The following is a 15,756-nucleotide window of genomic DNA, read 5'->3' as shown; positions in this document are numbered from 1 at the left end:
CGCAGCTCCGAAACGTCGCCGTCGCGTCATTCAAGCCACTAACCGAACGTGGCTTACGAAGCTGCAGTCAACGACCAGGATAACGCCTCGGAAAACTGTCAAACTATATTAACGTCGAAAATACCAAAAATTGAGGTGGTTCCTAAACCTTGCCAGTAGCGCGTGAGATAAAAATAGTGGGCTATGACCATGGATTGTCCTTTTTAATCAAAATATCCTAAAAATCAATTTCTTTTAAACAATTTAGAATGTTTTTAGTAGGGAGTTACTTTTTAAAATTTGATTCGAGATATATGTCACTACTTCTATCGTTTTACGTAGTTTGTATCATTTTTAAATGCGCCGATAAGTCCTAGGCACTGACACAATTTACGAGATAAGGCAATTAAAAATATACAATGCTATTCGAATTTAGAGGAACGAAAATAACTCTGAAAGTACTGTATAATTAAAAATAAATTAACGATTAAATTATTAAGATTAACGTGTGCAGATTGCTATATGGCTTGGCCATATTGTTTGGTTTTATTTCCAATTCAAACGTAAAATTCAACGTAATTTATCATTTAAAATTAAATATCTATTGTCAATAAATGATTAAAGGCTTAAATATAAGATAATTATATTTACTAACATAAACTTTGGGATTATTTTAAATAATTTATTACACTTTATGAAATGATTTTCGTATTAATATTTTTTAAAGGATTGTGGATACTATAATAAATTTTCAATTTAGTTTTTAGTAGAATGAAAATAAATTAAATTTCGTGAAAAGGGAATATATACTAAATAAATAAAACTAAATAAAATATATAGCTGGGTAAAACGTGCATTTCCATTATTATTATTTGATAATTTGATAATATTTTTGTGTAAGAAGGTTTTTTTAATATTATGCAGGTTACGTAAAACAGTCTGTACAAAATAAGTCTACGTCTGTAATCCTTCACGTTATCCGTACGCGTTTTCTAGCGCCGGTTTAACGTGTCTCTTACAGGGCTCCCAGCGATTTTTTTTTTTGAAATATTATAGGAATTATAGGAAATTTCGTGGAAAATATAGGAATTTATAGGAACATTTTTAGCCAAAAATATATAGGAATTTATAGTAACATTTTTAGCCAAAAAAATAGGAATTTATAGGAACATTTTAGCTAAAAATAGAAATTTTTACGAACAATTTTGAAAAAATAGGAAATTATAGGAGTATATTGAAATTATAGGAAATTATAGGAGTTTATTGAAACTATAGGAATTGATAGGAACTCTGCCAGCCCAACCGTTGATGTTTTGGGGAACACCGGACCTAAGCCAGAGTTAAGCTCTATTTAGAAGGCAAATTTTTCCCCAACGTTAAGGCTGTTTTCTAATACATTATTTTTAAAATTATAGGAATTTCTGGATATAGCTGCTATAGAAAAACTAGAAAATTTCGAAAAAATAGGAATTTATAGGAACAATTTTGAGAAAATAGGAAATTATAGGGGCATATTGAAATTATAGGAATTTATTAAATATTAAATATAATTCGTATCTATAATTTTGTAATATCAGTTACGACTATAGGAATAGTAATTTTGAAAATGGTTATTACACTGCAAGAGAGCTAATTTCAAACTCAAATTCTAGACCAAATTGTTTTGAATGACCATTATTTAACAACTTCACAAATAGTTTTCAATAAAGCGCGTAGAGATGATCCTCTACACTTGTCCTTGTTCGTTTAAAATTCCGAGCATAGTCGAGGTCATATTAGTCTGAACAGTTAACGCGCCACAATTTTACCCCTACATTTTGAGGTTTCGAAAATCGCGAAGACGTTCTTATTATCGCGACGATAACTCGGAATACTTATAAATCCTCATTAGCGACAGTATCGCTCCAATATTCATAAAAGCGCGATAATTTTGGCGCTTGGATTTTTTTCTCGAAATATCCCATACATAGAATCATATGTAACATAATTACTCATAAGTGTAGTTAAAATTGAATAAAAATAACGTATTTAAGTGCACTATAAAAACTTTAATTTTTAAAAACAAAAATTAAAAATTAAAGTTTTTATAATGCACTTAAATACGTAATTTTTATTCAATTATATATATATTTATGCACTAGTGAGTGGTATTTCTATAATTACTCATAAGTGTGCCAGAAGGAAATTTTTCTCAATGAGACCTTGTTGCAAGGATATGACGTAATTGACGTCACTTCCCATTCTATGACGGTTTTATCGTCATCAAAACTAGTTCTGGCGGGGAGGGAAGGAAGTTAAAACCAGTTTTACGCGACGTTAGTTCGTATTTTCTTTGGTGGCTGTGAAACAAGGTCTCATTTATATTTTTAATGCAGAGATGTTAAACAGAGGCACACTTATGAGTAATTATGTTACATATGATAGAATGTTAAGAACTTGATCAAAATGCTAATTTTATTTAATTAACCCTAGTTTACAATAATCATTTAGCATATCTGTAAAATTAAAATTCTGAATTTAAAATTAATTATTACCTAAAATTTTGAAATTGTATAAATTGATTTAAAATAATTTTGTACTTTTGTAGTTTTTTGTAAATATCAATTGTAAGAGAAAATAATTTGGTGACCAGCGAGAGAGCTTCGTGAAAGGACCCAATTTCCTGTGTTGGTTAAATTATCTTTATTTGTATACCCCCGTACCGTAGTTTAATACATACCGGGGGTGTAACAATAGCCCCGCCACATTTTCCCCACTTTTTAGTTCCACCTTACCAACGTACTTATTAAGGGGAACCCAATGGTGCAAAAATTATTAGCCGCAAATAATTAATTTTAACAATATACTTATTTTAAGGTTGTACGAACCGAACGGTTCGGGGCGTAGAATTCACTTATCGGCGAAAAGAGCCGTTTTTGCCCTTTCGGAAATCAGCCTTTCTTTATTTGTTGGGAGTGGTAATGGCGCCAGTAGGACCACACTATTCGCGAAATATGCTGCTGTAGTAGACGTGGGGTCTAAGGATTAAAATGACGGTGGGCTATTATACAGATAGGAAAGAAAGTAGAAATATTTCACGAAACGGATTCATTTTCCGCTAACCATGCTCGATATCGGGTCTTCGCGTAGTTCCGCAAGTTCGGAAGATTCTAAGGCTTTTTTTAAGATTAGGTACTTTTGGTTTTTGTTTATTTTTTAAGGTGTATTATTTGTCAAGGATGGTACTTGTTTATTTTTTAAGGTGTATTATTTGTCAAGGATTACAGTAATGCAAAAAGTTTTAACCGCAATTTATTATTTAGAAATATATGATAAATATAAAATTGTTACTTGCGAGCAATTTTTACCTCGTAAAATACGACATATTTCGAGATTTTCTCGGGAAATACGAGATTTTTGTATGTGTTGGATAAGGTAGGACTGATGACGAATTACATTTAACGGCAAGATTTTACTAAATTTTTAAAAAAGTGTCTAAACCAAAACTGTGTTTACGGCTAATTCAGTTCGCTAGATACTAGGTACGATTTCACTGGATACGATGTCCGTAGGTGGGGTTAATATATATGCACCCAGGAGGAGGGAAAACTCCTTCGTGTGGGATCGATTCATCTCTCAGTCGCTCTCCCTTGTTTAATTTGCACCACAAGCAGTGGCGTAGCTGATGGTCCGCGGGGCCCACGGTGCGGGGGGGGGGCTCGAGCTTCAAGGGGGGCCACGCTAACCATAAAAAAATTAAAAAGGGGACCTCATAATGATTTTTGCGGGGGGGGGGGGGGGCTCTGAGTTCTCAGCTACGCCACTGACCACAAGAGACTATACTAGGTACTGTCCTCTAGGTTGCGTTATAGGTGGCACAGCTTGATTAGCAAGAATGGGGTTGGGGTGGAGCCGCGCACCCCAGCGCTCGAGCGAAGTGAGTGCGCGCCGCCGTGAGGCGCCAATACTCCGATTACGAGTCCAGTTTTACTTTTAGTTTACACGTACAAAAATCTCGAAATATGTCGTATTTTCCTGGTAAAAGTTGCTGGCAAGTAACAATTTTACATTTATCATATCTTTCTAAATAATCAATTGTGGTTAAAACATTTTGCATTACTGTAATCATTTTGTTTTTTAATGCGAAACATTATTTTTCGGGAATTAATACTTAAGGAGATATAGTTAATGGGGTTTATATATGCACTCATGATGATTATAAGAACGGGGCTAGGGGTGGGCGTAGGTCCAGCCCCCCAGCGATCGAGTGAAGTGAGTGAGCGGCACCGTCAGGCGGCAATGTATAGTCTTTGGGCAATTTTTAATTAACTTTTTAAATAATGCTTTGCGGAGAATAATTTTGGCACCATTGGAATCTCCTTAAAAAGTACTTTAAGGGGGTCGAGAACGGGGAGCAAAGGGAGTGGCGGGACTATTGTTCCAATTAACCCCTGTGTTTGTTCCCCAGCGTTCCTAAGCCCCGTACGTCACTGAAATCTTTCCTGGCATATTTTTTGTAAATTCCAAATTTTCCACAACGTTGTGCAATACCAAGGAGAATGGCCCAAAAAACGGGCTCAGGGCACTTCTGACCACGAAACAGTCACCAAAAATAAAATTATAATCTAACCAAATTTGAATTTTCTTTAAAACTAGGTTAAGTTATATACTACAGCTCGCGATAACTCTAATTCCATAAAAATGAAACTAAATCAAAACTAATATTTGCCTTAGGAGATTTTTCAGTCGGTCTACCTAAGTAAACGACTCTCCGGGCCTCAAACCCCCATCTAAGCTGCTTCGCAATATAGAACAGTTCAGTTCAGTTCAATTTTAATTATAAATTTTGTTTTACAACATAACATTCCTTGGATCGAGGGTAAAGTCAATAGCGACTTATAGCTATTATAACGATCTATGTCTATTTTTATAACATGAATAAATAAATTTAAATTTATAGTATTAATTTCAAATTGCCGAGGCCTTTTTTCGGTAAAATGTTCCGTATTTTTAATTAATAAAAAAGATTTCATTCAATAATTAGTCTATTGTTTCCAAAATTTAAATAAAGCGGCATTTTTTCCTCATTTTTTCGCATCTAAAAGTAAAACTAAACCTCGACACTAGCTTTAATCTGATTAACAATGTAACACTATTAATTTTTTTGTAGGATGTTATTAGACATTTTCTGTCGATAAAAAGTTAAAAAATTAGAAACCCTTTAAAAGCTACGTTTAAATTTTTTATTTTTCCGAGTTTGGAAAATTTTCCGCATTTTATTTTTCCGGAAAATTAAAAACACTTAAAATAATATTTTATATATAATTGACTAATAGGTGATCTAAGACTTACAATTTATATATTTCACAATAACATATCATAATAAATTGTTTTACTCCATTATATAAAAGAATATGTTTAAAGAAAAGAGACAATGCAAAATGGTCATAACCTAGCTTTAAAGACGAAAAATGAAATTGTCGACGACGTGCGAAAAACCTCAACTTTGCCAGACCCTTATAATTTATATTTCTGGGAAGTTAAATGGGCCCTACTTTTTGAAGTTTGATGGCGCCAAAGAGAACGTCGTGACAGTCCCACAGCGTCTCGGTGCTGCTTGCAGAAATCCGCGTTGGGAGAAATTTACACATATTTTAATGGCGATCAATGCGTTGAAATTTTGTTTATTATAAATATAGTTTTTGTTGAGAAAATAGGCCCAAGCAATTATGTGTATTATTTGTTTCGTATAAATTCACTGCAAACATCATAAGTAATCATAGAAAATATAAGTATGACACTGAACGATTTTTTTAAACGACGTGATTGCGTACAATACGAGCGAAAACGAGTTCATTTCTCAAATTCGAAACTAATTACTTTCAGAAACGAAGGAAATGTTTATAATACTTTAAAATAGGTAATAATTTGTTCCGTGTTCAATTATTCGTAGCTTGCTCGTGGGTGTGGCTGGTGTTCGTTGCCATGGTAACGCGTTTAGGTTGGCCATGACATTAACACGCCCATAGCAGGATCTTCCTAGAATGATTTGTGACGTCAAATTAATGTCATGACGGCCATATCAAGGCGGGGCAAGCACATAATTTCGCCCAAATAAACGTTTCATTTTACTGTTGAAAGTGTTTCAAGTTTCAATAAGAATTGGCTAATCCTTTAGATGGTCAATTTCTCTGGTAGTAACGGCTCACGGAGTTCTCAGTCTTTGGAAACTAAATACTTTAAATGGTCATTAGTGAAACAGATTATAATTAAAAACGTAGCACCGGAGAGTAGGAAGTGTGTTACTTATGTTTATTATGTTACTTATAACACATGTATACAGTTGAAATCATTAATATTTGTTCGAAATGATAAAAGTATAGATTGACAGTCTTAACTCAAAATAAATATACCGATTTTACGTCTCATTGTTAATTTGGTGACTTTGAGCATGTGCTTGATCTCTTTCAGTGGATTGGAAAGTCAAGGCAGCAGCAATAGCGTCCCCAGTCCAGTGTCCAGGGCGGACAGTAGCCAAACGTCGCCTCAGTCACTGACCAGCAACGCTGAGAACGACTCTCCCCCGCCAGCTTTGACCCCTCCTAGCTCGGTGACCGCTCTGCAGTCGACCAATGGTCAGTACTATTGGGGATTTTTATTTGCATAAAAGATAAATAATTGACTTATACACGTGTAATGAATTTTTAGACGCAATAACTAACGCTATCTTTTTTCGATCATCTTGAAATTGTAACCAAATATCAATTGATGATTGGGGCTTTGCTGTTACGGTGTTTTAGCGAAGTACAATACTTTTGCCGCGGCGTTTTTGCTCTACTGAAAAACTAGACCTTAAACACGGCACCGATTCAACATATAACTTGTCTTCGCGAGATTTCTTACGGAAATTTTATTATTAGTTTGAATTATTTAATCACAATTAAAACATAATTAGGTGTTTCTGAATTAAAATTGGATCGCTAGTTAAAAAATAGTGAGATATTTGAAAACTCTACCAAAAAAAGAGTAGAATATAAATTATTAACTTAATTTCAATTAATCAGTAGTTATTTGGATATTCCGTCAGGTGTGCTCGCGTCTATGGCCTGTAACAATGGGGAATCCCCTGATTACAATGGCGCAGTGACCAGCGCCTGGACGGCTAACAACTGTCAGCAGTCGGACAACAGCGGGGAGTCTTGTAAGTCGAAATTGCGCCTCGAAATGACCAAAAAGTGATTACCGGCGAAACGTTGTTTAACTGTTTCTTTCCTTAACCGTTAGTCAAATTAGATCATCTTCCCTCGACCAATTCTGACTCGATAGCGACGGAAAACAGTAGTTACATTAACGATTCTCTGGGAACTGTTCCCGCCTACGAGTGTAAGTGATAATTGTCTTTTCATACCTAGCGCGGAGATAATTTCAATCGCGTTATATTTGATTGTTTATTTTTTGATATTGTCAGGTGATATAGCTTCGAACAAAGCGCTCGCTTTGGAATATCAAACTAATTATTCGTACTACGGTAGCGCCGCCATGCAAGCCTACGGTCAGTTGAGCGGTCAAGCGGCCAACCCGTACTCCATGCAAACAGGGTCAAGTTTCTACAACGGCCATCATCAGACATCGAGCGCCACTTCGCCTTATGGCGTCCTCTCCCAGTCCTACGGAGTTACAGGTAACCAGCGATACTGGCTCGATACTTTAGGGTTGCCAACCTGCACGATAATTATCGTTTGGTGCGATAGCAAAACGCGCGATACGCTAATGAGACTTTTCAGTTTACATGTCAGCCAATGCCAGAAGCGTTTCATAATAGCAAATCATCTACTTAATTAACAAAAATCCAACAGTTTGTGAATTGATCGCGTTGGCTGCTACGTGGTACCTAGGAGCAACAAACACAGCACTGCCCACACAAGGAGAACGTAACGCGTCAAAAGTAGTGCATTTTTTGTGTACAGTTTTCATTGGTAAAATATCGAAAAATGGTCTTCCCCCTTTCTGTAAAACGTTCAGCGTAAAGGTTCGTCCAATAATATTTGTACACAACACTGCTTTAGCGTGTTTAAAGGCTAGCTGAGCTCTCCTTGTGTTTGTTGCTCCTAGGTGGTACTACCGAGGGGTCTATCATTCCTCGTAATCCGTGTACAAGCTGCTAAGGTTGACTGTACTAAAGTGCTCACGTAAATACATATCGATGAACTGACCACTCTGCTTAATCGGTGTACAGCACGCTCCCGTAAAGAGTACACTCTTAAAAATAGGGGTGCAACTAAGGAGTCGTAAAGGTTTAATTTTACAATCGCAAATTACTTACACCTTTTTAACTCCAGAAAAAACATTTTATGTAAAAAACCTTTCAGAATTTAACGTTTTCTCATAAGGGTGTTAATTCGGTGTGTAAAAGTAAAACAATTTTTTTAAATTATGCCGAAACTAATTTGTGAAACTTACACCATTAAAAAAGAAAACAATACTTTTATTTTTTCCTTTAATGGAGTAAAAAAGTGCTACTTATAAGAAGGATAAATATACCAAAAAGGTGTAAAAAAGGTAGTAAAGATTACTTTTAATGAAACCTTTTTTCTTGAATTTTTGGGTAATAGTGTAAAATTGTAGTAATTTAACACCTTTAAGGGCGTGAGTTAACACCTCTAAACAGAACAAATTTGGAACCAACATTTTTTTTAAAACGGTGTTGAAATAAGCCTTATTTATAGAGTGTATGTAATCTCAGCGCAATCTGCGTACTTCGCCTAAAAATTGGTTTTCACCGAGGGGCTAACCACTGTCAGATAGGCCAGGGTTGCCACAAAATTTTCAGATTCAAATTCCCTGTTTTCCCTGACCATTTTAAGAGATTTTCCCTGACTTATTAAGGCCAAAAGTTTTCTTTTATATTTTACTTTTATCAGAAGTTAATAAATTTAGATGGACTTATATTTCAATAAAAAGGTTATTGCAATGTTGAAAAAAATTAGCAAAACATTCAAGGAAATAAATGATAATCGTGGAATTTGTCATAGATCATAGAGTTAAATTACCTTCAAAAAGTGCCATGATAAAATTGAATTCCCTGACTTTTCCCTGAATTTTTACCAATTCTAAAAATTCCCTGACATTTCCTTGACTTTTTAAGCCCATTTTTAAATTCCCTGACTTTTCCCTGACGTGTAGCAGCCCTGTAGACAGTTCACTCAACACTGTTAAAGGTACAGACTTTGAAGATTACTCGTACTCTTATTAGAACAGTCAAAGGTACGGGCTTATACACCGATCACGCGCGGGGAGTAATTAGCCCCTCGATTTTCAGTATAGGACCAAAATGCGACGCAGAAAATCCCCATTATAGACCAAACGCAATGTTTTTGCGCCCACGCTCACCGTCACGGAATTTTTGCCCTACTTAACACCAGCCATAAGATTACTTCGCGTAATCTCGGCGTAATCGGTGTACCGGAAAACTTATCCTTTTGCAAATTTAGGCTGTACCCACTTTCATGTGCTTGTAATCAGTGTGCAGATTTTAGCGAAGTGGTCAGCCCCGAGGGGTAAGACACTCTACGAACTCGGTGTACACTGCCGTACCTTTGACAGTGCTAAATGGAACTCGCGAACTCTTGAAAATATGTACCTTTAACAGTGGTAAATGCACGAACTCGGTTTACAGATTATCTGAGACTGTCTTACCCCTCGGTCAGCCCCTCGGACTCTAAGGGTAACTGAAAAGACTAATTGAACGATAATTCAGTGCGAAAGAGTTATTAGACCTCAAACCTTTTAATAATAATAATAATAATTAGCCAAGGAACCACACAGGCCTGTCAACTAGTGACTTGTGAAGCCAATTACCGGTGGCCTGGCTAAATTACTTAGGATGGTGGAGGAAAGCCTTTCAAGTCCCGTGAGCCAACAGCTCCCCACACTTACTCGGGAAGTTTGGGAAAGCTAATAGACAGGTTAAGCCAGCGCTAGAAAAAGTGAACGGGGGAACTTGTAGCCGAGTGTAGACCAAAGACCATATATACGCTGCGCTTACTAGACAGGCGTCTCCATACAACACGGGAGAAGCCTTTGACCAGCCGTTAGAGGCGCCACTAGTAGCACTGCTGAAGCGCGGGGGAAATTTTGACCAGCGTCCGCTATCGTATGCAAGTTGAGCCATTGAGCACGCCAGTCAGGTCCGTGCATAGTTATCCCGGGGCCCCTTCGATTTGCACCCCCCCTTGAGCCCTGAAACCTTTTCCCAAGTTATCTTGATTTGCACCACCCCTTGAGCTTCTTCGATGGGGCCCTACAGCTACGGGCCCTCCTAGTGGGTCCATTTCGCCCGGGCCTCGGGGATTTCCCCCCCCCCCTCTGTACGGCCCTGACGCCAGTCTATATAGTGAAGCGTATATATAGTCTTTGGTGTAGACGTAGATTTGCTGCGTATACACTCAGCTACAATGATAATGAGCCCGACATCCGGCTGATTGAACATACTAAAACGCTTCTGAAGCTTTGGTGGACCGTCCGCGGTGAAAAACGAAAGGCTACGCCATAGAGTAGTTTCACCTCGTAGCTTTGGCCATGGCCGCCATTTTATGCGCGTTTTTTTCTCTATAGGAAAAAGCATGGGTGACGTTGCGTGATGTAGCACTGATACTACTCTATAGTGTTCGCGGCCTCTGACCGTGTTAAATGTCACATTTTACCATTTTGTATATATTTGTATATAGCGCCTGTTCATTTTACTGAAGTCGTTTTATTCCTTTTTTTATAATAACTCGAAACTTATTATATCAACGTTTCTTATTGTTGTTTCTGTATTATCATTATGTACCCGCGAGTCTGTGCTCCTCCCTGATTTAAAGGGGATCTTTTGGGTAAATAAAAATTCATTCATTCAAGTTCTCGAGAGGTGTCTAAACCTGTCTATTATGTTGGTGTCATTTTAGTGACCATTTTTAGAAAACGTCGAAAAACAACTCGAGATTTTCAACGCGAACGAAAACTTACTATTACCTTTAATATCCGCAATTTTTAAGAAGCTATCTGGACAGGTTGGCAACGCCGCGATACACGAAGTTTCTTTTATCACCGCTTCAGCTAATCGTAGAAGTGGTCGCGAAAATGTGGCGTTTGATGTAATCAGTTGCTTGTTCGTTTCCTCCCGCAGGTAACCGATCTTTGAATCAGGCGAGCAAGAGCGGCGGCTGTTCGTCGTTGTCGGCGGCCTACCTGAACCCTTACGGCGGAGGAGCCGGGGCCGCGGCCTTCGCTTCGGCGGCCACCAACGGAAACCCGACGGCAGCGGCCCAGAACGCGGCTTACGGCTACGGAAGTCCGTACGCCCCGGCGTCCGGTTTCAACGCCGTCAACAGCGCGTCGACGCAGGGCTTCTCCCAACAGGTAAGAAAGCCCCTTCTCATCTCCGAAGCCGCTGATTCACGGCCCTAATCAGATCAAAACCAATTTTCCCCGCGGAAGCCACCCAGCGCCCCGCGACCGTTTAGAAATTGGCCCGCGGGGATTTTTAGGCGCGCGAAGATTTCCAGCGAAGATAATAAACGACTCATCAGCGACAGACGTTTGATTGAGATTATAAAACTGCGCGACAGCTTTTAAAAACCTGGAAAGCGACATTTTGAAACGATACTTTGTAGGATAATCGCCGGAAAACGCGGTGGGAGAACCTTGTTGGGAAATCATTCTGTACAGAATATAGTAATATAGAGTAGTAGCACTCCGTAGCTTTGGACATGGCCGCCATTTTGGTCGCAAATTTTTTATCTATAGGAAAGAGCATGGGGACGTACTAGGACGTCACAGTGCCATTACTCTATAGTAATTAAATTATAAAATGATTATTTACAGTCTATTGAGATAGTAATATTAATTTATTTATTTAATTAATTACTCGGGTATTTTCAATAAATATCTAAAGTCTTAATTTGGATTTACAATAAATATTAAATTATACGGTGTTACCAGAAGTAAATAATAAAAGTCCTACGAGAACAACATCTATTTAGGCCATAAATAATTAACATATACCTTTGCAGGCTAGAAGTAGGTTTCAATGGTTGCATTTGTTACTGATTTATACCATATTTTGGAAAATCCAGGACTGAATTAAGATCTTCAGGTGCCCCTAACGAAAAATTGGGTGTAGCCTGCTAAGGTACATGTTTTGTAGCGAATAACAATACATTTATTTTTTTAACGTAATAGAAATTGTTCATTTTAATAATGGTTTTCAATAGTATGAAATTAATCTGACCTAATAGTTATAAAATCATAACTACTTAAAATAGCAAGGTATGGACAGTGTTGAACAAAAACTAACTCCTACAAGTTTCGCGTACACGTTTTCGAAGGGTCGTTTTACTCGTCTATAGGTGCTTCCATTATATCCCCATCAAAGTCCCATATTGAGTTTGTGTTACCGCGACTGGACCTGGTTTTCATTATACTGACAAAACTGTCTTCAAAGGTCTGGCAGCATTGTTCGGTTTGATTTTATAGAAAAACCTATTATATACAGGGTGTTTCAAAAGGTTATGCAAATATTTTAAGGAGTTGTAGGGGGTGAGTTGAGAAGTATGCCAGTTTTTTCCCATTTTCCTACGATGAGTTATAAGAGCGCCAGAGATGAGCTTCAAAGTGTGGCCTACTAGCTCCTGGAAGTAGGTTGCAACAATCGCAAAACCAAGCAGCAGGGAAATGCGAACATTAAGGTTTGGGTTCGTGTGATAGGTGAAAAAGGACTTTGTAAACAAATCGAGGTAACCAGCGTAAACAAGTAAACTTAAACAGTATTTAAAGTCCCTGCTGCTTGGTTTGGCGCTTGTTGCAGCCTACTTAAGTTCCAGGAGCTAGTAGGTCCCACTTTGAAGCTCTCTTAAGTAGGCTGCAACAAGCGCCAAACCAAGCAGCAGGGACTTTAAATACTGTTTAGGTTTACTTGTTTACGCTGGTTACCTCGATTTGTTTACAAAGTCCTTTTTCACCTATCACACGAACCCAAACCTTAATGTTCGCATTTCCCTGCTGCTTGGTTTTGCGATTGTTGCAGCCTACTTCCAGGAGCTAGTAGGCCACACTTTGAAGCTCTCTGGCGCTCTTTTAACTCATCGTAGGAAAATGAAAAAAAAACAAACAAAAACAGGAATACTTCTCAACTCACAACTCCTTCAATTTTTGCATATCCTTTTGAAACACCCTGTATTACGATATACAAACCCAAATAATAGCGAAAGCTATAAATATAATTTATAGACTTCATTATTAAAATTTAATCGCGATATATTTGGTAACAGGGCCTAGACTATTCCGCTTACGGCTACAATCAGACTGCAAGCTACCCGTACTACTCGGCTTCGAGCTACGGCAGTTACGTGAACAGCGCCAACAGCGCCTCGTCACTCGGATTGGCGGGAACGGCGGCTGTTCCCGGCGGGGCCACTTACCAACTCGCCAACGTGCCCGCCGTCTCCAGGGCCGGTGAGTACGACATCCCGACAATAAGCCTCGTTTTCATTCGGGCAAAAACGCCACCACGGTGAACGTAGACGCGAAAATTTCCCGTTAGGCCTAATGCAATATTTTTGCGTCGACTCTCACCGTTGTGGCGTTTTTGCCCTAGTAAAAACCAGCCTTTTAACCTCGACGGCCAACGTTATTTGTTTGTCTGTAATCTTCCTTTTGGCAGAATCACCCACTAGTTACAGTTTGGTGGGAAATCACGGCTCCAGCAGCCCGTCGCCGCCTCTCATCACGCCACCTACTTCCGCCAACAGAAAAAGTAAACGCGTCAAGTAAACGCGTCTCGCGTTATGTACTTAACTTCTTCTCATTATTCGGAGCTATATTTAGTAATTGTCTCTTCTCAGGTAGTTCTAAATCGGGCAGAGGTCGAGGGCGGCGACATCAACCGAACGCCACCACACCCGACCCCGAAAGTAACCTTGAAAGGGTGTTCATCTGGGATTTGGACGAAACAATCATAATCTTCCACACGTTACTCACCGGAACGTACTGCACTCGATTCGGAAAGGTATAGCAAATTCTCTAAAGATTAATTTTCACGATATTTTTTCAGATTCATATCGTGATATCATTGGTGGGGTCATAGAGATAATCGTGTTTTTTTCCTAAGCCAAAAAATAACTAAAATTTAGTATTGTCGAAACATATGGCCCGTTACTCGTGTATCTTGCTTTACCACACAAAAGCCATAATCGTTTATTCCGCTTAGTTCAAACATTTATTATTGATCGTTTTATTCGCGTTTCCTCCTTTACCCAATTTTTGTATAATTCGAATGTATTATAAGAATTTGTTAGTATTGTCCATAAAGTCCTCGAGTACACCGCTTTACCATACAATAACTAAAATCGATTATTTAGCTTAGTTCAAACATTAATATTATTTCACGTGTTTTTAGCGTTTCCTCCTTTACCCAGTTTTTGTATAATTCGAATGTATTTGGATAATTTGTTAGTATTGTCCAAACACTTGCTCGGTTACTCTCGTCGTGGACCCTGCTTTACCACACAGTAGCTAAAATCGACTATTTAGCTTAGTTCAAAAATTGATATTCTTTCTCGCGATTCCCCCTTTACCCAATTTTTGTTAAGTAAATCTGGGGGTACCCTATTCCTACCTATTCGGTCGCCACTGAATTATATTATTTTACTTACCTATGATTGAGATTTAATTCCGTGCATAGTTCAGTTGTGGCGCTAATATTATAAGTGTAACATATTTGGGTGCTACATTTCTGAAATTTATTTTTATTTCTTTCGATTCCAAATTTATAAAAATGAAGAAAATCCTTTAGTTGAAGTAAAAATTTCTCCAACCCCACAGTTATATCCATCTTTTAAGGGGGAAGAATACTTTAAAAGCCTCTTTTTCATTCAAGCTGAACGTTTCTGATTTAAAATTTACATAATTGAATTATATTTTTCTTAGTAGGCTGAACCTTCCTCTAGTGCCTAAAATAATTTTGATAATTCTAATATTAATAGTTAACGAGATAGAAGCAGTGGCGTAACGACAAATTTTGCCCCCCCCCCCCCCCGCATGATATCAAAAGGGCCCTTTATAATTTTTTTATTTGTTATGAACCAATATTACTTAAAACGAAAGGGCCCCCTATTTTATGAAAATGTCACGGGCCCCCCCGCGGTCGCGGGGTCTGCGGGTGCCTAGTTACGTCACTGGATAGAAGGTCCTAGCTAAAGGGTAGTTTGGACGCTTGTCCAACTTGTTTAACTCCGGGGGTCCGAATTAAAACGTAATAACTTAATTACTATTAAATTTAAAATTGTCAAAATTATTTTAATCACTAAACAAGAGGCTGTTTTACACTGAAATATTAATTTTATAAGTTAAAATACAAAATTAAAACAGTTCAGCTTGAAATAGCGCGAAAGTAGACAATGGCCACTGTAGTCTTCCCCCTTAATCCCGAATTTCTAGAAAAAACCAGTTAGCCCCTGGAGTAACTAATGTCATTAAATGACAGAAAAGTGATAATTCAGCTACAGTTTTATTAAATTTTATTCAACAAAACGTTATTTAAATCGATAAAAAATAGAAATTTCTTTCTCGCAGGGATAATACCTTTTTTTCGGGGAACGGGATTTTAAGTGATATGTTTAGTTATAAAATCAAACCGCCAAGTTAAAGATATTAATGAAATATTCAGGGCGTCGCGAATATTAAATCTTCCCCTTATTTGCCGTCAATTCCTCGGGGGACGCTTTTTTCGCGAATATATTTATCCGTCCACCCCCTCCA

At 37.8% G+C, this 15,756-nt stretch overlaps 1 protein-coding gene across 4 annotated transcripts in view; it reads left to right on the top strand.

The window, feature by feature from the left end:
* The window catches only part of eya (eya transcriptional coactivator and phosphatase 2), a 67,125-nt gene that overhangs the window by 33,343 nt on the left and 18,026 nt on the right, over window positions 1-15,756 (top strand). For all 4 annotated transcript variants that reach the window (XM_090172805.1, XM_090172802.1, XM_090172803.1 and 1 more), the window contains 8 exons: window positions 6,430-6,593; window positions 7,046-7,159; window positions 7,243-7,341; window positions 7,427-7,639; window positions 11,126-11,358; window positions 13,269-13,452; window positions 13,661-13,753; window positions 13,842-14,005. In XM_090172805.1, the coding sequence (XP_090028931.1) occupies window positions 6,430-6,593; window positions 7,046-7,159; window positions 7,243-7,341; window positions 7,427-7,639; window positions 11,126-11,358; window positions 13,269-13,452; window positions 13,661-13,753; window positions 13,842-14,005 (1,264 nt within the window). The remainder of the gene's footprint in view (window positions 1-6,429; window positions 6,594-7,045; window positions 7,160-7,242; window positions 7,342-7,426; window positions 7,640-11,125; window positions 11,359-13,268; window positions 13,453-13,660; window positions 13,754-13,841; window positions 14,006-15,756) is intronic.

This window comes from Leiobunum rupestre, chromosome 4 (assembly GCF_980474605.1).
Source record: "Leiobunum rupestre chromosome 4, qqLeiRupe1.1.hap1, whole genome shotgun sequence".
Taxonomy (NCBI): Eukaryota; Metazoa; Arthropoda; class Arachnida; order Opiliones; family Sclerosomatidae; genus Leiobunum; species Leiobunum rupestre.
Note: the sequence above shows the minus strand (reverse complement) of the source record. Positions and strands in the feature narration are given on the sequence as shown.